Raw genomic sequence first — 23,324 nt, 5'->3', positions numbered from 1 at the left:
TTATTTTTTTTACCAATACATTTTTTTATGTCTAATTGACAAACTGTCTGCGCTTGCGCGAAGCTACGCTATTAGCGTAGACCTAACGTACGCTACGCTGTTAGTACTTGCGTACTCGCGCATGCGCAGAGTTTGTCAATTAGACAAAAAACTTTATTGGTAAAAAAAAAGAGGCCGGAAGAGGCCGCAGATTCGTCGCTGAGCCACGGAAGAAACAGGAAGAAAAGATTCGCCTCGGACGTCAGAAGATAGGAAGGACAGAAGCAAGAACACACCCCCCGACATCCCACTTACCGAACACAACATGGCGGAGGCCGAGGTTACACAGCAAGCCGCTGGAAGAAAAAGGGGCCAGCTTCCGGATCTTCACAAAAGGTAAGAAAATATATATATACACATAATCACAACACACATAAAAAAACACATACTCATACACACATAACACACAAACATAATAACAAAAAACAGTATAAACAAGGGAGAACCCCTTTAAGGTTGTTTCTTAAAGCTTCATTTTTTAGGAATTGTCCGATTTTCTGCGTTTGTTTTTATAAATTATTTTTGTTCAAACAAGTAAATTTATAGAGTAAATGGGAAAGTATCAGGCAGAACCGTGATTCAAGCACACTATACAATAGATTGATATCAGTGGAGATTTGTATGGGGGCAGCCTTACTCCTAAGCTTTGCTATTTGGAAAAAGAAGGATCAGGCCTATGGGAGTCCAACATGCACAGTCTTTCCTCCTGGGCTATAACCATGCCACCATAACTGGTGATCACATTTGAACAGTTCTGCCAACCATACACTTCTCATGTACGCATCTGTAGGCCTATACAGTTACGTATTGTCATTGAACAGGAGTGTAAGAAGATGTACTGCTGTAGTGCATACAATACTTTTTTGCAAGATCCTCTTGTATAGAAAAGCGACACAAAGACGGTACTCATTAAAGTTTATAAAATACTGGAAAAACATATGCCAAAGGGACAAACTGAAAATCTATGGACATGTTGGTGTATGTCAGGAGGTGCTTCCATAGTATGCAACTAATGTAGATCATTTACATGACTGAACAATGAATCTATCAGCTGTACTTGCTGCTATGAGCTGCAGAAACCATTGGATAGCTTTAAGGGTATAAAAGCAAACTGTACCTTCCCTGGAGCTGATGGTGGTGGCCAAACTTATAAAATCACCTTTTAATGTCTTAGCCAAGTGCCAAAGAGGCAGAGCAGAGTTCATTTTCTCAATGTGGCACTTGAGACGTTCTGATCTGCCTCTTTAACATTAGACTGTGATTTTATGCAATGTATAGAAATGGTAACGTGGCACTCACCCTCCGGAAGATAAAAACAAAATCCTTTATTTCGGCATCACATAACAGAGCGGGACATAAGGGACATGACGAAAAGGTTCACCGCAGCTCTCCACGAGAAAGTTACCCAGATTTGTAAATTACTTCTATATGAAAATCGTAATCCTTCCAGTACTTATCAGCTGCTGTATGTTCCAAGGGAAGTCCTTTTTTTTAATTTCCTTTCTAGTCTGACCACATTGCTCTCTGCTGCCACCTCTGTCCATGTCAGAAACTGTCCAGAGCAAGAGCAAATCCCCATAGCAAACCTCTCCAGCTCTGGACAGTTCCTGAAATGGACAAAGGTGTCAGCAGAGAGCACTGTGGTCAGACTGAAAGGAAATTCAAAAAGAAAAGAACTTCCTCTGGAGCGTCCAGCATCTGATAAGTACTAGAAGGATTAAGATTTTTAAATAGAAGTAATTTACTAATCTGCTTTTCCCTCATACTGCATTACATATAGATGTCACTGTATGTTGTAACAATATAAAGACTGATAATGGATGGCACTAAGGTAGGATACACAGTGAAAACTGCAGATTGGAGGCACAGCAACACACTATAAAGAGGCAAGCACTCAGAAACTCCATGCAACCAAAGCAATGGAATAAATGCATAAAAAAGACAAGAGAGACAAATGCTCAGTTTACCGAAACTTTTCTCTTGCAAGGACATTCTTCAATGTTACACTGTCCCAGCTAAGACACACAGGAGAAAAACGATGCAGAGATGTACGCTTCAGTAAACAGCGAGGGAATAGAGCATTTGTCAAAATTTATCATGAACGTTTAGTTTATAAACTATTTAGTAAGAATCTAATTGTTATTTTATTGTTAAATATCAATGTTAAGGAAAAAACTGCAGTATTACATTAAAGAGGAACTGTGTCAATAAATAGCTTAGGGTACCCTGATCATACACCTTTTTGCAGTTTCTTCATATGCCCCACCTGTTCCCAAAATATGAAGTTTGTTTGACAATTCGGGGGAAACAGTCAGATGTTGTGAACTTACTTTTAATCGGAGTGACTGGTGATGGGTGGGATTATACAGTCAGGTAGTATACACACCTCTCAATGTAAATTATTCACACTTCTTGACTGGATAATGCTGTGTTGTGTTGCGTGGAGTGATGGCTATAGGCCTAGTAGGGTGAAAATGTGTCAGTGAGGAAAAGTAACCAATGTATAATGACTTTTTATAATCCTTTGGAAGCAGAAGTGTCCTTCTCTAGCAGAATAACCCTGTAGCAGGTCCTCAAATAGAAGACTCTTTACAAGCAGCTGTGTCCTCCTCTAGCAGATTAGCCCCTTACAAGTTGTGTCCTCCTCCTTTAGCTAGGCTGTATATTACACAGGGAAATCATATTGCTAGGCTGGTGAATAATATGTAAGAATTAAAGTTAAGACTATTGGTATAAGTTAAGGAAAGTGTTTGCTTGATTTGCGTTTTGTTGATTCGATGCACATTGGAATATATTTCTAAGTGAATTCCCCTGTTTTGTAAATCCCTTTTAGCAAGAACAAGTCTCCGCTATTGAAAAAGGAGACTTGTCTCCCCAAAACGCACCTGGCCTTCCTGTACACCTTGTAAATATACAAGATTTTAGACAGCCCAACAAGTTTTTGCAAATTAAACAAACTTCTGCATCCTGGCACGCCTGCAGCGCAGATCCAGCATATGAGGAGGAGGCTGACAGTTCTACCAGCCTACCAATATGTAAGCCAGCAACAGACCACTCCCTCCCCAGGTTCGCGGACGACCCTCGGAGAGAAGAGCGACTAGGCGTCTGTGCTGTTAGCCTCTAAGGGTAAGTGCGAGAGTGACAAGGGACAGCTACTGGATTGTTGAGATTTTTCCCTTCTCTTTTCCAGTGGCCTGCTCGCTGGCAGCACTGTTGTTACAATCTTTGACAGTTATCAATATCGGACAAGCAGCATTTACACACTGAACGTGTTTATTATCCACGGTTGCTAAGTAGAGTCTATTTAAAACACGGACTATGTTTATTATGGCTTTCCACCTTATATAGCCTTTTAACTTGTTGGTATGAACAATCTATCCCCCAAATTTTTTTTTATAATCTTTTATTGATTTTTTTATCTTGTTTTTTTGGAGTTGTACATGTATTATTAATTATTATTATTATTATCTCTTAGCACATCTGGAAGGGCCCTGCAACTAGTGCTTTTTCCATCTGCATACTTTCACTTGCTTTAATAACATAGTTCATAAGGTTGAAAAAAGTCCAGAGTCCATCAAGTTCAACCTATATCCTTAATGCAGGGGTGTCAAACACCCGGCCCGCGAGCCGAATCCGGCACGCCAGACCTCGTCATGTGGCCCCCCGACGGCCGCCAGCCTTCACCTTTAATCTCGCTTTAAAAAAAAAAAGAAAGCCGCCTCTTCAGCGCATGCGCGGCGATCCTTCCTTCGGTCCTCCTGGTCCTCCGCCTCTATGGTTGTACGTCAGTGACGTCCCATGCGTACAACCATAGAGACGCGGGAGGAACAGGAGGATGGCAGGATCATCGCAGGAGGACGCGCGCAGGCCCTGGTAAGTGACCGGCGGCGTGTTATCTTCTTCAGCGTTCTGGTCACCGTTCGACCGGTCCTGGCACCTACTGCTATGGTCCATAGGCCATAGCAGTAGATGTGACCCCGGGCCGGAGGAGCGGTGACCGGATCACAGTGGGGGCAGCACACAGACATACAGCCTCCAGCCATACACTGTATATGGCTGGAGGCTGTATGTCTGTGGGGAGGGAGGGGGGGGGGGGGTGCTGCCAACCTAATGTGGGGGGAACTATACTACCAACTAATGTGGGGGAACATGCTGGCAACTAATGTGGGGGAACATGCTGCATACCTAATGTGGGGGGAACTATACTGCCTACCTAATGTGGGGGGAACTATACTGCCTACCTAATGTGGGGGGGAACTATACTGCCAACCTAATGTGGGGGGAACTATACTGCCAACCTAATGTGGGGGAACATACTGCCAACCTAATGTGGGGGGAACTATACTGCCTACCTAATGTGGGGGGAACTATACTGCCAACCTAATGTGGGGGGAACTATACTACCAACCTAATGTTGGGGGAACTATACTGCCAACCTAATGTGGGGGGAACTATACTGCCAACCTAATGTGGGGGGAACTATACTGCCAACCTAATGTGGGGGGAACTATACTGCCTACCTAATGTGGGGGGAACTATACTGCCAACCTAATGTGGGGGGGGGGGGGGAACTATACTGCCAACCTAATGTGGGGGGGGGGAATTGTACTGCCAACCTAATGTGGGGGGAACTATACTGCCAACCTAATGTGGGGGGGAACTATACTGCCAACCTAATGTGGGGGGGAACTATACTGCCAACCTAATGTGGGGGGGAACTATACTGCCAACCTAATGTGGGGGGGGAACTATACTGCCAACCTAATGTGGGGGAACTATACTGCCAACCTAATGTGGGGGGAACTATACTGCCAACCTAATGTGGGGGGAACTATACTGCCAACCTAATGTGGGGGGAACTATACTGCCTACCTAATGTGGGGGGAACTATACTGCCAACCTAATGTGGGGGGAACTATACTGCCAACCTAATGTGGGGGGAACTATACTGCCAACTAATGTGGGGGAACATGCTGCCTACCTAATGTGGGGGGAACTATACTGCCAACCTAATGTGGGGGAACATGCTGCCAACTAATGTGGGGGAACATGCTGCCTACCTAATGTGGGGGGAACTACAAGGTACTGTACATTGCGGTAGGAGGGGTAGTCTTATATGGCGAGTATATCCCGAACTCTACATTTTAACTGTAAAAGTTGGGGGTCGTCTTATACACCCAGTAGTCTTATACGCCGGCATATACGGTATGTGGGGGGTGAGGGGTCCTACAGATACAACCGGCCCTTTGAGGGTGACCAAACTGCTGATGCGGCCCCCGATGAATTTGAGTTTGACACCCCTGCCTTAATGAGTCCCTACTAAGTTGATCCAGAGGAAGGCAAAAAACCCTCATACTAGAGGTAAAAATTCCTTCCCGACTCCAAATATGGCAGTCAAAATTATTCCCTGGATCAACGTTCTGTCCCTATAAATCTAGTATACATAACCAGTGATGTTATTATTCTCCAAAAATGCATCCAGACCCCTTTTGAACTCTTTTACAGAGTTCACCATGACCACCTTTTGTGGCAGAGAATTCCACAGTCTCACTGCTCTTACAGTAAAGAACCCCTGTCTGTGCTGGTGTAGAAACCTTCTTTCCTCTAAAAGTAGAGGGTGCCCCCTTGTTATAGATACAGTCCTGGGTATAAATATATCATGGGAAAGATCTCTATATGTCCCCCTGATATATTTATACATAGTTATTAGGTCTCCACTAAGCCTTCTTTTTTCTAATCTAAATAACCCTAATTCTGATCATCTTTCTGGGTACTGTAGTCCTCCCATTCCCCGTATTACTCTGGTTGCCCGTCTTTGAACCCTCTCCAGCTCCAATATATCTTTCTTGTACACTGGTACCCAGTACTGTACACAGTATTCTATGTGTGGTCTGACTAGTGATTTGTACAGCAGTAGAATTATTTCCTTGTCGTGGGCATCTATGCCCCTATTGATGCACCCCATGATTTTATTTGCCTTGGCAGCAGCTGCCCGACTCTGGTCACTACAGCTAAATTTACTATTAACTAAGACTCCTAAATTCTTTTCCACGTCAGTCGGAAGTGTGCTCCCATTTAATGCATAATCCCAGCCCGGATTATTCTTCCCCATGTGCATAACCTTGAACCTCATCTGCCACTTCCCAGCCCAAACCTCTAACCTATCCAGATCCAGTTGTAACAGTGCACTGTCCTCTATAGTGTTTACTGCTTTACAAAGTTTAGTATCATCTGCAAAGATTGCTACTTTACAATTCAACCCCTCTACAAGGTCATTAATTAATATATTAAATAGGACTGGACCCAAGACTGACCCCTGTGGTACACCACTAGTAACAGTCACCCAATCAGAATAAGTACCATTTATAACCACCCTATGTTTCCTATTACTGAGCCAGTTACTTACCCACTTACACACATTCTCCCCCAGCCCAACCCTTCTCATTTTATGCACCAACCTTTTTTGTGGCACCGTATCAAATGCTTTGAAAAAATCCAGATATATGACATCCAGCGATTGCCCCTGGTCCAGTCTGGCGCTGACCTCTTCATAAAAGCTGATCAGGTTAGTTTGACAGGACCGATCCCTCATAAAGCCATGCTGATATGGAGTCATACATTTATTTTTATCAAGATATTCCAAAATAGCATCTCTTAGAAAACCCTCAAACCATTTACATACAACAAAGGTTAAACTAACAGATCTATAATTCCCGGGGTCACCATTTTAAATATTGGCACCACATTTGCCATGCGCCAGTCCTAGGGAACAGTCCCTGAATATAAAAAATAGGGGTCTGTCTATTACATCACTTAATTCCATTAGAACACAGGGGTGAATGCCATCTGGACCTGGTGATTTGTCTATTTTAATTTTTTTGTAGGCGGCACTGTACTTCTTCCTGGATTAGACAGGTGACCTGTACTGGGGAGTTTACCTTATCTCGCTGTATTTCACCTGGCATTTCATTTTCCTCTGTGATTACAGTGGAGAAGAATTTGTTCAATATATTTTCTTTTTCCTGATCCCCGTTTATAATTTCTTCCTCATCATTTTTTAAAGTGCCTACAATTTCATTTTTGACCTTTTTGCTATTTATATAGTTAAAGAACATTTTTAATGCTTCTTCACTGCCGTCCTCTTTTAGTATTGCCCCTTAACATTTTTATTCATCCATACTGGTTCTCTTTTATTGCTGACCCTTTAATTTCAATAAGGTATATACATTTTACAGTGAGAGTTTAAGATATTTTTAAAAGTCTTCCATATAGTAGGGATCGACCGATATGGATTTTTTAGGGCCGATACGATAATCTGTGGAGGTTAAGGCCGATAACTTATACCGATATTCCGTTATCGGCTATTTAACACCATAAACCCCCCCCCCCCCACCGGCGACGCCGCTGCAGATTATTGATTTAAAGCGGGCGCTTTAAATCAATGAACTGCAGCGGCTTTTGCGGTGCTAGAGACCGCCTCCGCCACCCGCTTCTCTCCCCCTGCCTGTCCTGGGGTCCAATGGAGTCCCACCACCGCTGCCCCTCCCCTACCTATCTTCTGCCCAGATACCACTGCCGCCTGCTTCTCTCCCCCTGCCGGTCCTTAGTCCAATCACCGCCGCTGCCCCATTGCCTCCTCCATTCTCGGGTTTTATAATTACCTGTTCCCGAGGCCCGTGCTACTTCTGGCTCTGGCGGCGTCCTGAGCTGTCACTGTGCGTACTGACAGTGACGTCGCTTTGGGGACGTCACTCGTCATTGCACAGCACAGCGCAACACAGGACGCTGCAGGAGCCAGAAGTAGCGTGGACCCCGGGAATGGGTAATTATAAGACCGGGGATGGGGGAGGCAATGGGGCAGCAGCGGTGGCGGTCTCTGGCCGGGGAGGTGCGGTGTGGTGGGGGGGGGGGGGGGGGGGTGGGGGCGGTGTGGGGGTTGCGGGGCATTATCGGATTATCGGCAAGGTAATTGCCGATACCGATAACGTCCAAAATCGTTAATATCGGACGATAATATCGGCCAAATCGATAATCAGTCGATCCCTACCATATAGTGTCAGTATTGTTGTTTTTGAGGACATTATCCCATTTTATATTGTTAAGGGCTTCTCTGAGTTGGTAAAACTTTGCTTTCCTAAAGTTCATTGTTTTTGTGGCCCCTTGAGAGATTCCCTTATTGAAGAACAAGCTATAATGTATTATATTATGATCACTATTTCCTAGGTGTCCTTCTACTTGCACATTAGTTACTCTGTCAGGTATGTTGGTCAATATTAAGTCTAGTAGGGCGCCGCCTCTGGTCGGGCCCTGCACCATTAGGGACAGATAACTGTCTTTAGCTATAGTCAGAAACCTGTTTCCTTTATGAGATTCACAGGACTCTGTCTCCCAGTTTATATCAGGATAGTTAAAGTCCCCCCCATTATTATCACATCATTCTGATTTGTGCCTTGTTTATTTGCCTCATTAATTGATCTTCTGCCTCTTCCATTATGTTTGGTGGCTTATAGCAAACCCATATCAGAATTTTTTTTTTAATCTCCATATATTTCTACCCATAATGACTCCACATTATTGTTTCCCTCCCATATATCCTCCCGCAGTGCGGCCTTCAGACTCTATTTCACATAAAGACAAACTCCTCCCCTTTCCGTTTTGTCCGATCATTCCTGAATAGACTATAATCCTGTATGTTGACTGCCCAGTCACAGCTATCGTCCAACCATGTCTCTGTTATACACACTATGTCATAATCCCCCTCAGACATTATCAACTCCAGTTCGTCAGTTTTATTGGACAGAATTCTGGCATTAGTAAACATGCAATTCAATGGTGTATGTTTTTTTTTCTATGAAGCCGATCCCTATTAACTATTCTAACCCCTCCCTCCGCTCCACCCACAGGTACATTAATAAGTCCCCCCTCTCTATCTATACTATCTTTTCCCTCTATGTTGTTGGTTCCCTCCCCCCCCAGTCCCTAGTTTAAACACTCCTACACCCTTCTAGCCATCTTCTCCCCAAGCACAGCTGCACCCTGTCCATTGAGGTGCAGCCCGTCCCTACGGTAGAGCCGGTAACCGACAGCGAAGTCGCCCCAGTTCTCCATGAATCCAAACCCCTTCTTCCTACACCAGCTTCTGAGCCACTTGTTTATCTCCCTAATCTCCCGCTGCCTCTCTGGTGTGGCTCATGGTACCGGTAATATTTCAGAAAATATTACCTTGGAGGTCCTTGCCTTAAGCTTGTGGCCTAAGTCCCTGAAATAATTTTTAAGGACACTCCACCTACCTCTTACTTTGTCATTGGTGCCAATATGTACCATGACTGCTGGGTCTTCTCCAGCCCCACCCAGCAACCTGTCAACCCGATCCGCAATATTCCAAACTCAAGCACCAGGAAGACAACACACTGTTTGGAGATCCCGGTCTTTGTGACAGATCGCCCTGTTTGTCCCCCTAATAATTGAGTCCCCCACTACCAGTACCTGTCTGGCCTGCCCTGCACTACTCCTTCCCTCCTTACTGGAGCACACACTCCCCTGGTGGTCAGAGACAGAGTCCTGCTACAGTACTGCTAGTTCTGAAATGGCATCCCCCTCATCTGCCAACTTTTTGGGGGGTGCCAGTTCAGGACCAGCCTGCCTGACACTTTTCCCTCTACCCCATTTTCAAACTGTAACCCAGCTAACTGCCTGACTGTCCTTCACCTCCGTCCCACTATCCTCCCCCACCTCTACCCCAGAGAGTACTTGCTCAATGAGCAGGAGACTCCTCTCCAAGTTGTCAATGCATCTCAGTGTTGCCAGTTGCTCCTCTAGATCCAGGATCTGGGCTTCCAAATGAACAACTCGCACACATCTCGCACAACAATATGCACCTTCAAAATGCTGTTCAAGGATTGCATACATTAAACAGGATGTACACCGGACTGCATTTTCCAACATGGAGGCCATACTAGTTATAAGGATTTCACAGATTAACAGCCAAAAACAGACAGTAAATATTACAAATACATTCTCTGTAGACCTTGTGCCTCTACAGTGTAAGCAAAGTAATACTCACAGCGATCTCAAACTTTTGCTTTCAATCTCTCAGGTTTTCTAACTCTCTAACAAGTGCCTCTCTTTCCAAAGCCCACTCAGACAGAGTACGCTCAGACTGAGTCCCAAACTAAGATTTAAGCACCTGTGTGTGACCAATCTAACCCTTAAGCACCTGTGTGTGGAGAGAAAAAAAAAGGTGAAAAAGGCTGTTTAAAATTCTAGCAGTGATCCCTCTATGAGCAACTTTAAGTACTCACACAAATCACTCCAGCTTCACAATTCACTCCGCACAGGAGATATCTCTCAGGTTTTCTAACTCTCTTATAAGTGCCTCTCTTTCCAAAGCCCACTCAGACAGAGTATATACTTTATATAGGACTGGCTTAGCTAATTATAGGGCATTATTGTTCTATTGCTATTTTTATTTCTATCTATTTATTTTCCATTACATCCATACATGTTCCACCCATTGAATTAAGCACCTACTTTATCACATACACCACTCATTACCTAGTAGGACTTTCGTTTGTCTTTTTATTTTTATTTGAGAAAAAGTTTTGATAGGTCCTCTTTAAAGGGGTACTCCGGTGAAAACTTTTTTCTTTTAAATCAACTGGTGGCAGAAAGTTAAACATATTTGTAAATTACTTCTAATAAAAAATCTTAATCCTTCCAGTACTTATTAGCTGCTGAATGCTACAGAGGAAAATCCTTACTTTTTGGAACACTGATGACATCATGAACACAGTGCTCTCTGCTGACATCTCTGTCCATTTTAGGAACCATGCATAGCAGATGTATGCTAAGGGCAGCATGGTGGCTCAGTGATTAGCACTGCTGCCTTGCAGTGCTGGGGACTTGGGTTCAAATTCCACAACAATAAATAAAGCGTTATTATTATAATAACGTCAGCAGAGAGAACTGTGGTCGTGATGTCATCAGAGAGCATTCCAAAAAGAAAATAATTTCTTCTGTAGTATTCAGCAGCTGAAAAGTACAGGAAGGATTAAGATTTTTTAATAGAAGTAATTTACAAATATGTTTAACTTTCTGCCACCAGTTGATTTAAAAGAAAAAAAGGTTTTCACAGGCGTACCCCTTTAACCCCTTAACGACGCAGGACGTATATTTACGTCCTGCGCCGGCTCCCGCGATATGAAGCGGGATCACGCCGCGATCCTGCATCATATCGCTTCGGTCCCGGCGCTCATCAACGGCCGGGACCCGCGGCTAATAGCACACATCGCCGATCGCGGCGATGTGCGGTATTAACCCTTTAGAAGCGGCGGTCAAAGCTGACCGCCGCTTCTAAAGTGAAACTGAAAGTATCCCGGCTGCTCAGTCGGGCTGTTCGGGACCGCCGCGGTGAAATCGCGGCGTCCCGAACAGCTGATCGGACATCGGGAGGGCCCTTACCTGCCTCCTCGGTGTTCGATCGACGAATGACTGCTCCGTGCCTGAGATCCAGGCAGGAGCAGTCAAGCGCCGATAATGCTGATCACAGGCGTGTTAATACACGCCAGTGATCAGCATAGGAGATCAGTGTGTGCAGTGTTATAGGTCCCTATGGGACCTATAACACTGCAAAAAATTTTTTTTTAAAAAGTGTTAATAAAGGTCATTTAACCCCTTCCCTAATAAAAGTTTGAATCACCCCCCTTTTCCCATAAAAAAAATAAAACAGTGTAAAAAAATAAATAAACATATGTGGTATCGCCGCGTGTGTAAATGTCCGAACTATAAAAATATATCATTAATTAAACCGCACGGTCAATGGCGTACGCGCAAAAAAATTCCAAAGTCCAAAAAAGCGTATTTTGGTCACTTTTTATACCATTAAAAAAAATGAATAAAAAGTGATCAAAAAGTCCGATCAAAACAAAATCATACTGATAAAAACTTCAGATCACGGCGCAAAAAATGAGTCCTCATACCGCCCTGTACGTGGAAAAATAAAAAAGTTATAGGGGTCAGAAGATGACATTTTTAAACGTATAAATTTTCCTGCATGTAGTTATGATTTTTTCCAGAAGTGCGACAAAATCAAACCTATATAAGTAGGGTATCATTTTAACCGTATGGACCTACAGAATAATGATAAGGTGTAATTTTTACCGAAATATGAACTGCGTAGAAACGGAAGCCCCAAAAGTTACAAAATGGCGTTTTTTTTCCGATTTTGTCGCACAATGATTTTTTGTTCCGTTTCGCCGTGCATTTTTGGGTAAAATGACTAATGTCACTGCAAAGTAGAATTGGTGACGCAAAAAATAAGCCATAATATGGATTTTTAGGTGGAAAATTGAAAGGGTTATGATTTTTAAAAGGTAAGGAGGAAAAAACGAAAGTGCAAAAACGGAAAAACCCTGAGTCCTTAAGGGGTTAAAGAGACAAAAAAATTACTGTTGACTAAATGGTAATTCTGATGGAAGCTATTTCTTCCGACTGCCCCATAAACCAAGCTTGCATGTGTTTTTATTGGGTAGAGGGAAATAAGCAACTGCCAGATACCTCTCCAGTGAGAAGAACGGATCAGTCATGTTGAAATACAACATGTCTGATAATTCTTTCCTTTAACAACTGCTATTGGTGGGGTAGGGTTGGGACACCCCTATACATGATAGAAGGTTGTCTATTCCCATTCAACTTATGTGTATGGGAACATTTTAAACAGGTGAAAGTTAGAAGTTTTTTTTTAATTATTTTTGTAGTGATACAGCTTGACTGGCGATAGCAGAGATCTTTTGTAGGATGGCAGTGAGTATCTCACAGTTAATTTTAAAACACTGTAAAAAACTGCAGGAAATTACATAAATAGCAAAGCCTTAGGTGTTATCACCTAAATTACTTTACAGATGGGAGTTTAGTAAAAATAAGGTGCATGGTTGAGTGTAATTTATACTTCCTATTTGGAGCTGTCAGCAGAGTGCTGGCTGCCACTTTTAGCAGTATTTATTCCTCAATGCAATACAGACACAGGCAGTCATGTTCTATTGACGAGTTTTATGTCAGGTTGTTTTCTCCGTATAACTCCTGTGAGACAACATCAAGGGTCCTAGCATATCTCCAACCTTGCTGTTTATTATTGTAATACTGAAACCTGTGAAGGGATTTTAATAAGGTCTGGGATACAAGGCAACTTTGGCTACAAGGCCAAATATTGCTGTTATATGTCACGTCGCAGCTGGTCATACTGGCCACGGGCACACTCTCAGCCGGTCTCCCTGTCCTGTTTCAGGGACAGACAGCAAGGCGACTCGCATGTCAGGCTGCAGGCGCACTGATTCACCTGGCAGTTACTTACCTCTCTGCGCTCCTGGCTCCTCTGCTTTCTCTGACAGCCGGTGTGCACATAGCCATTACATAGGGCGCGCGCGCGCCGGCTATCTGGAATTTAAAGGGCCAGTGCACCGGTAATTGGTCCTTGCCGGGTGCTGACCCTATAAAGTGTCTGCGCTTCCTCTTGAAATCTGCCAGATCTTTGTGCCTTGTAGAAATTGAGAAAGCGTTCCTTGCAGTGTCCAGTCTATATCATGTTCCATTTTTCTACATTTCCTGACCACGTACCTAGATGCCTGCCCTGACCTTCCTGCCTGACCCTGACTCTGAGTTTCCTTACCAAATTGTATCACGTCTCACCTCGCCCACCACTGTGGGTTAGTTGCACCAGGGGTAGCAACCTGGGAGTTCAACTGCCGCAGCAAGTCCATCCCGCTTTGCGGCCTGCTTTTGTGAAAACCAGTGGCTCCTTAGACTCTTCTCCCTGGTGCTGCTTTTTCCAGTGGTACAGCAGATCCACTACTCAAACCGTTACAACTGTTGTGTCATGCTGCTGTGTCAAGATAATAAAATAGAATACTGAGCACCACAAGTGTCCACGTCCCAGAATCTGGTGATTGTTGGGTTGTAACCAATTGCAGTTCGCATTGACTTACATTAGCTAAACAATTCAGAGAACATGACACAGTAATCTTTGGCCATGTGACCTATGTCATGGAGTAGCCATATTTACATAATTGGCTAGCATAATCTTTACAGTTCCTTGATATGTGCTACTGGTTCCTCATGTGTCACATGGGTTGTGTGGCCAACAATAGCCATGTTGCACTGACCTAGTTAATAAGTCTAGGGTTACACAGCAACTTTGGTTGTGATGCAAGTCAGCATGATAGACACAATGTGACAATCTTTGTAGCCCTAACCAAAATAAGGTCACACTGTGACTCACAAGTGGCCTCAACTGTCTTCCATAAATCCATCCATAAGGGATTTCTGGGTCGCAAAGGAACAATACTAATTTTTATTGGCTGTGACGTAGAAGCATGGCATGGAAATCTTTGGTACTGCAACCTGTGTCGCATCCAAAGTTGCTGTATGGTCCAAGCCTAAACTAAGAATATATCATGTTACATGAAAAAGAGTAGCGTGAAAGGGGTTAATGAAAAAGAAAGTCTAACACTGGCAGCTGGCACCTGCCGGCGTGCAGTGTGTCCACCTTGCTTATTTAACTGACACTACCTCTACCTGACCCTTGTGCCCCACGATTATTGTCCTGTGCATGACCAGGACTGTCAACACTGAACCTGTGGCTGTATCAAGCCAGCAATTCATCATTTTGCTACTAAAACATGTATAGCTATGATACATCTACACCTTAAGACTACGTAACCCTTGCTGGGTTGAATCTAAAGCTGCTGACCAGCATCACATATTGAAGCTGCTTTCTGCTACTGACTGTTAAGCCACACTGGACTGTGCTGTGTCTCCTATTACCACCAGGCTGCTGACCAACTGCACCATCCTTGCCTCATGCCGGGGCTGTATGGCCAGAAGTTACCTATACCGGGACCACACCTGGTTAAGCCACCTGGTATCCTCTAGTGGCAGAAGTCCAGCTTCTGCATCCTAGAGCAGAATAAAGGATGAAAACTTAGAGTAGTGCTGGGCGGTATGACCAAAAATGTATATCACAGTATTTAAAGGTATTTCAGGGGGGGTCCTCAGTATAGTGTCAGGTCGTCGGGGGTCCTCACCATGGTAACCGGGGTCTCGGTTAGGCCGCCTGGTAACTCTACTCCATGTCTCCGCAGTTACACATGGGAGAATATGTGCAGACTGCAAAGCATTGCACCCTAAGGTCTGTAAAAGACACTAGGGTGCAATGCTCTGTCTGCAGTCTTCTCTTCACATATCCCTATGTGTATAGCAGTGTAGAGCAGACTGCAGACACAGATGGGAGGATCGCCGACCGCCGGAGTACAGCATAGTGCACAGCGAGTGTATGCTCTAGAGGATTTTCATTTTTACCTACTGAAAGGGGCCTGGGCGGCGGCGTTGGCGGCCAAAGATGGCAGTCCAGGGCAGGCTGAGCGGGGGAAGGAATGGCGGGAGGAAACAGTTAGGAGGAGCAGCAGCCCCACCCTGGTGAGTGATTGGTGGGGGAGGATGGGGCTGCCACTGAGTCTGCTGCTTCAGAGTCTGAGGCTGCAGCCGGATTTGCGGGACCCACAGGCACAGCACTTGACTGCCTGCACCTGCCCGCAGCAGCTCCTGACCGGTATTGCGGCATATGAAAAATTCTTATCGTAAACCCCCCACCAAAAAAAACAAAACTGTATTAGGTATGAACGGGTATACCACCCAGAAATACTTAGAGGATACTAGAACTCAACTCTGTTCACAAGTTTGGCCCTAAGTCATACTGGTAAGGTAACACAGCAGTTCCACCGCCTTGAGGCATTAATATTAATGTACTCTGGGTGTCATGTGCTAAAGTAGTACAAATAGAAGGTGTAATATCTGTCCACACCAATCAATCTGCTTTTATGTTCTAGGAAAGAGTCCAGCAAGTCTGAACATTAAAATATCCACACTTCATTCTGACTCAATCAAGATCACAATAAGTGTGCACAGATGATAAAAAGCAGCCTACTTGCTTACACATTTCAAGCATTTGGTGACTAAGGGCAGTTTTTGGCTAAAGCGTGTAAAGCAAGGGGTTTGGTGTTTATGATTTGTGTACACATATTGTGATCTTTGCTGAGCTGGAATATAGGTATTTAAGAAGTCAGATTTCCATATTGAAAGTCTGACAATTATTTACTAAAGGATTGGCAGAAGAAATTCATGGCATGGCAGTACAATTACAGTACAAAGCTTACACATGCACCTGTCATAATATAGGAAATAAGCACTACTCTATAGAGGCATGGATAATAAATATCTACCTTGGAAAGTGATAATATGGTTGTACTGATAATGCTACTACTTACATTGTCATAGTGCTTCTTAACAATGGGTTCATAAAAGCCAATAGCCTCCTTGTATTTATTTTCCTGCATGAACAAGACGTGGGCTACATTCAGCTTCCATACATCATGTTCATTGCAAAACTCCACAGATTTACGGAAGATTTTCTCCACCATCTGATAGTTCTCCAGGTTCCAGTATATTTTTGCCTGGGCCATTAAGACAGGAATATACCTATATAAAATAAAAAATTATTTTTAAAACTGAATAAACGATTTGGCAAATGTCCTGGTAATGCTGGCTTATCTAAAAAACATAACTAAATGCTTGCTGGCATTACTGGCAAAAAAATGCAATCCCTTTCCCTTAAAGGGGTACTCTACCCCTAGACATCTTATCCACTATCCAAAGGATAGGGGATAAGATGTCTGATCGCGGGGGTCCCGCTGCTGGGACCCCCCGTGATCTCCCTGTGGCACCCAGCGTTCGTTTAGAATGCCAGCTGCGGCACAGGAGGCTTTTGATGTCACGGTCACGCCCCCTCGTGACTTCACGCCACGCCCCCTCAATGCAAGTCTATGGGAGGTCTATGCAAGTCTATGGGAGTGGCGGCCGTGACGTCAGCACCGCATCGTTAGTCATCAGGCACGGAGCGGTGCCGCAGCAGAGATCACGGGGGTTCCAGTGGCAGGACCCCCCGCAATCAGACATCTTATCTCCTATCCTTTGGATAGGGGATAAGATGTCTAGAGGTGGAGTACCCCTTTAATCCAGACCACCTGCTGTGGAGTCAGAGGATACTGTGAAAAGATCCTTAAATGTCTCAACAATACAATATATGTCCTGGTGCCTGTTAATCCTAAAACATGTCAACTATTTAGTTTTCTACTCAGCCTGCAGCATAGATGGCCCGGAACAGCTCACCCTTCCTTCCCACCGAGGGGAGGGGAGTAGAAAACTAAAGGGCAGGTCTGGATGATGACGTAGGCCGCAGTGGTCTTCAACCTGCGGACCTCCAGAGGTTTCAAAACTACAACTCCCAGCATGACCGGACAGCCGATGGCTGTCTGGGCATGCTGAGAGTTGTAGTTTTGCAACATCTGGAGGTCCGCAGGTTGAAGACCACTGAGAAGGGATTGACAGGCTGAGAGTTCACTCGAGTATAAGCCGAGGGGGGCGTTTTCAGCACGAAAAATCCTGCTGAAAAACTCGGCTTATACTCGAGTATATACGGTATATCTGGCTTTTTTATAAATCCTAACCCCCACCCCCACCTCCTTAATACTCCGCAGAGACCACAAATACACCTGTTCTCTTATGATGTCTAATATCTTTTGCACCAAACTGAGAACTTGTTAAAGTTTATTGTTCCTGGGCATGTATTGTGGAGTTTGTCTTGGTTATGGCCTTAAATGCCTTTATTAATAGTCTTCACTGCCTTTTTTCAGGAATTACTGTAAATTACTAAATTAATAAAATAATATTGGCTTCAGCCCGGCATTGCTGTTTGCTACATAGTGTTAGTTTACTAAAGCTGAGAACATAGCAATGAGCTCCATTCTAGAAGAAGAAAATGATCACAGCGGTAAGAGGCATAGCAAGCAAGCCCAATCTTTTAAGCAAAAAAAGTGACCGAAATAATAATGTCATCTGGGCATAAAGATTTAAAAGGTCTCCAGTCATGAAGTTGTTCAGTAATATATATATATATATATATATATATATATATATATGTGTGTATATTTTTTTATAAGGTAACATCTTACTTTTCTAGGGCTTCATCATATTCGCTCACTGCCTTTTTAACTGCTTCATCATCACGGTTTAGTCTTGCTTCTTGTACCTTAATAGTGGAAATGAAGAAAAGAAAAAAGAAATTTAAACAGAGAAAAGCAATATTTATTCCTATGTTATTGTGAGACTATATTTGTGGACTGCCAATTTCTAGAATACCATGCAATGAGAAAAATAAGTATTTTATCATATCAGTCTTATTCTAGTAGACCTTACAAGTGGTCCTGAGTCTATAAGCAAAAGGTCTCTGAATTGGGTGTGTTGGTTGTAGTTCCTTCAGATTTTGTAGGGACAAGCAGCAGAAGTGGCACACTCGGGCCTAGGCTTTACAGGTGTTGTCTTCACTGCACAACAAGGTAATGACTATGGGGGAGATTTATCCAAACCTGTCCCGAGGAAAAGTTGCTGAGTTGCCCATAGCAACCAATCAGATCGCTTCTTTCATTTTTAACAAGGCCTCTGCAAAATGAAGGAAGCAATCTGATTGGTCGCTATGGGCAACTGGGCAACTTTTACTCAGGACAGGTTTTGATAAATCTCCCCCTATGTTCTTACCCACACAAATTTCTGTTATGGTGAAGTAACAGTGATTACGAATGTGTACATTTTATCTCGGTGCTCACTGGAAGGGGTCAGTGACTGTATGCTCATGTACACCATGGACTACTAAGCTCAGTGTAATATAATGGAGAGGACTACTAATTGCTTTATTACACAGACTCTCAAACTCAAAACTCACAGTAGTTTATTTTATTTTCTAGCCCTAGCAGGCAACAGCTATATATTTTTTTAACCCTTTTAGCTGTTTGCTTGTCACCTTAAGGGGTACTCAGGTGGAAAACCATTTTTTCTTTAAAGAGTACCTATCACCATCCAAACTTTCCCTAATCCCCCCCACCCCATCTGTCCCTGACTCTGTCTTAGTCATTTATTTTGCTTTAAAAAACCCTAAAATACCTTTTTCTATGCTCTTCAGTAGCTGAGTAGAAGGCACAGAGAACGGGAGGTTGTCATAGCAATGGAAAGTCCAGAGAGAGAGATAAGCAGTGCATATATAATTAGCCATGTGGAAAGTGGAGAGAGGGGGGAGAGGAACTGAGAAAAAGAGAAGAGGGAATGTATCCTCTCTGTTCGCTCCCTGCTTGTGTACGAGCTGCTCCCTCCCTCTCTTCTACCTGTCTGACTGGTGCAGAGGTGCGCTGAGCTGATTTCAGGCTCACTTACTGAGTCCAAAATACTTGCTGACAGGATTGCTAGGGAGACCCCTAGTAGAGAAGTTTTTAAAGATAAAAAAAAAACATGAAAAGAGGACATTTTTTTTTTAAATAAAAGTAATGAAAAAGTTGTTGAGTAGGGCTTTATCTTTAATACATAAAAAGTTTGTTTCATGAGAGGTACACTTAAAACCAACTGTTTCCTGAAAGTTAAACAGATTTGTAAGTTACTTCTATAAAAAAATCTTAATCCTTCCAGTTCTTATTAGCTGCTGTATGCTCCAGAGGAAGCAGAGTTGTTCTTTTCTGTCTGACCACAGTGCTCTCTGCTGACACCTCTGTCCATAGCAGGGGCAAATCCCCATAGCAAACCTCTCCTGCTCCAGACAGTTCCTGACATGGACAGAGGTGTTAGCAGAGAGCACTGTGGTCAGACAGAAAAGAACAACTCAACTTCCTCTGGAGCATACAGCAGCTGAGAAGTACTGGAAAGATTTTTATTATAGAAGTAATTTACAAACCTGTTTAACTTTCTGGCACCAGTTGATTTGAAAATAAATTGTTTTCCACCAGAGTACCCCTTTAACATACTTCATCGCCATCTCCATGTGCAGCTATCTCAATTTCTCTTTCTTCCTCCCATTTCCTTTCAGAGAAACAGAACATTTGGCTACTGCAAGGTGACCATGAAGTTGTAAACTTATCATGTATCATAAATGATACATGATAAGCAAAGGAGCAAGAATGACACCGTGTACCTGTTTTGTTCGTTTTCTCAGTTGTTCTGTGAGCATCCCAGCCAATTCATCAAGTTTTAAGAAAGCCTAAAAAAGACAAGTTGGGTTAAAGGGGTATTACCATTTCAACTAATGTACTTGTAGGGAATGTCAAGTGTTAAAGGGGTATTCCAGGAATTTTTTTTATTTGACCATGCTACAGGGGCTGTAAAGTTAGTGTAGTTCATAATATAGTGTCTGTACCCGTATGTGATGGTTTTCTCACAATTCTTCTGTGATTTTCACCCCAATATTTATTTTTACCAGCATACAAAATGACTGTTGTCTCAGATTTTTCCCAGCTTGCAATGCGGCTGAGACCTGACTCACTAGTCAGCTGATGACAGGGAGCCTGTCTGCTTCAATGGGTGGAGCGATCGCTTTGTGGGAGAGAGAAAAATCAACTAATGCAACAGCTGTAGGCACCATGATTGAAAACCACAGGTCTTTTGAATGGATGCAGCTCATTTATGTTTCAATGGGTGGGGTGATCGCTTGGAGGGAGAGAGATCAATCTGCAACTAATGCAACAGCTGTAGGCACCCTGATTGAAAACCACAGGCTTGTTGATGGATGCAGCTCATTTATGTTTCAATGGGTGGGGTGGCTGATGCGTGGGAGGGAGGAAAATGGAATTGTGGGATTTGTAGTAAAAAAAAAGTAAAGTCAAACAGGAAATACCAGTTCACAAAAAGCTAGCCACAGTGTTATGATAATCTCACAACATAGCCATTTATCCCCGAGACAAGTGCAGATGCTTCCTAAGCATGTCCATTACTGTCTGGCAGGTACGTACTAAAATCACTTTATGGTGGATAACTCCTTTAAATGGGCACTGTCACCAACTTTATTTTTTGATATGTTGTAGTACTTATGTACTACAACATATCTCTAATATACTTTTATTATTTTTTTTTTCATTAAAAAGGTTTAATTTAAATTTAAAAACCGGCCACTGAAAAAGGACTGATTTTGGAGTGGCAATCAGTCCTTTTTCAGTTAGGCTGCACTCGCTCCCTGCCTGTCAATCAGACAGGCGGGAGCGAGCGCATTGGCTCCCCGGCCACTCCTCCCGCACATCGCCGCCGACGCCTCGTTGCCGCCGCTGTCCCTGCACGCCCGCTGCCGGACTCTGCAGTAACTCCAAGTGTAATGAGGGAACGGGGTATGCGGGGCGGGGGGGCGGTGGTTTAGGAGGGAACGGGTTAGCGCCGTAGCGAGGGGGGGGCAACGGGCTAGCAAAAAAAAAACATTGGATGGTGGGAGCTACCCTTTAACTATCCAGAAACCGACTGGGGTCAGGGTTCAGCTAAAACTGCAAAGGGGAGAAAATGCCAAAATTTACTGCAGGATAATTTTATGGGCCAGTTTGTGGATGAAAAGAATAGAGAGATTGTGGAGCTCACACAAGAGCACACAACGTTAACTAAATAACTCTCACACCCAACAAGAGAATAAAATTAGAAAAATCTAGAAAAAATGTTTTATCAGTCCTCAGTGTACCACTCATTCTAAGGGTTGAGTGTATGATGGGTAATTTGGACCCTTATGGTGACAGGTCACATAAACTAATTCTAGTGCAATAATTTAAACCTTATTGCTGGACAACTTAATACACACATTATATATTAAAAATAGAGTAAAACAAAATGAGTATATCACAGGGCCCTTGCGATTATAATAAAATACAATGCAAATTGCCCACAACCTAATCACTTGTGATCCAATATGTAAATAAGCATTTTGTCTCAAGATCCTGTGAACAAAAAATGACTGGTGTCATAGAAGAAGTAGTTCCTATGTAAAGGGTATTTTAGTCCTCAATACATAGTCCTGTAGTTAGACAGTGTTCATAGTAGAGCTATATTGACAGATGCGACAGGAAACACAATAATAAATAAAGTTTAAAAAAGTATATAGATGGTCCATACAAAAATATGGGGAAAAATGTTCCAGGTAAATCCCATTAACCCCTTAAGGACCAAGCCCATTTTAACCTTAAGGACTAGGCCAATTTTATTTTTGCGTTATCGTTTTTTCCTCCTCGCCTTCTAAAATCCATAACTCTTTCATATTTCCATCTACAGACCCATATAAGGGCTTGTTTTTTGCGTGACCAATTGTACTTTGTAATGAAACCTCTCATTTTACCATAAATTGTACGACGAACCCAAAAAATTATTTTTTTAGGGAGGAAATTTAAATGAAAACCACAATTTTGCCCATTTTGGAGGGTTTAGTTTTCACACTGTACACTTTACAGTAAAAATTACGTGTTCTTTATTCTGTGGGTCAATACGATTAAAATGATATCCATGGCAAGATACTTTTATATTTTTGTACCACTTAAACAAAATCGAAAACTTTTTGTACAAAATCAGTAATCTAGAATCACCCTATTTTGACCACCTATAACTTTTTCATTTTTCCGTATATAGGGCGGTATGAGGGCTCATTTTTTGCGCCGTCATCTGTACTTTTTTATTGAAACCACATTTGCATATATAAAACGGATCGAGAATACATGAAAAGTTGGTGTATACAGAATATATGGATACTATAGCAAACAGAGTAGCATATTACAAAGGTATGCAACATACAGTACCTCATCTGGGGCTGTCTGGCATGTTATTAGGGCATCCAGAAAGTCATACAAATACTGAAAAATAAAAAGAATAGGAGAAATAATTGAAGTACAAAATCATTTTTTAGAGTTTGCCCTCAGGGCAGGACATCGGTTTACATGCCTGTTAGTTTATATGATATCACACCGATGTGGCTACATCTTAGAAACACTGCTCAGCTGGGTCTGAGGACTGTCGGGATGGATGCGACAAGGAATCAAGGCAGAGACCATATGCAAACACAACCTGAAATCTCTTCAGGACAGCCTACAAAACCTACAATAACCCTGCTGCACTGCACTGTGAAGATCTGCTTCCCTAACTGCTTAGAGATGACCGGCTGTCTCCATCAGCCATTTTGTCCCTTCCCTCCTGTTGTAGATTGTAAGCCCTCGCGGACAGTGCCCTCTTACTGTATGTCAGTCTGTTATTTACTCTTTGTCACGTTCATGCAGCGCTATAAAAATAAATAATTAAATATTAAAAAAATAATAATTATAATAATAAAAAATGTGCCAATTTACTTGAACTCTGTACTTTGAATAAAATTAATAAAACGTTAATATATTAAAAAAAAAAAAAAA

The 23,324-nt window shown here is 42.9% G+C and overlaps 1 protein-coding gene across 2 annotated transcripts in view; it reads right to left on the bottom strand.

The window, feature by feature from the left end:
• Positions 1-23,324, bottom strand: part of LOC130273580 (tetratricopeptide repeat protein 30A) — a 71,176-nt gene that overhangs the window by 11,282 nt on the left and 36,570 nt on the right. Inside the window, exons 11-15 of one of the 2 annotated variants that reach the window (XM_056520635.1) lie at positions 22,722-22,775; positions 20,099-20,164; positions 18,099-18,175; positions 16,356-16,566; positions 2,007-2,054 (exon numbers count right to left, since the gene is read on the bottom strand). In XM_056520635.1, coding sequence (XP_056376610.1) covers positions 2,007-2,054; positions 16,356-16,566; positions 18,099-18,175; positions 20,099-20,164; positions 22,722-22,775 — 456 coding nt within the window. The remainder of the gene's footprint in view (positions 1-2,006; positions 2,055-16,355; positions 16,567-18,098; positions 18,176-20,098; positions 20,165-22,721; positions 22,776-23,324) is intronic. The other variant, XM_056520636.1, reaches the window with a different exon arrangement.

This window comes from Hyla sarda, chromosome 5 (genome assembly GCF_029499605.1).
Source record: "Hyla sarda isolate aHylSar1 chromosome 5, aHylSar1.hap1, whole genome shotgun sequence".
NCBI lineage: Eukaryota > Metazoa > Chordata > Amphibia > Anura > Hylidae > Hyla > Hyla sarda.
This window is presented reverse-complemented; position numbering and strand designations above follow the sequence as displayed.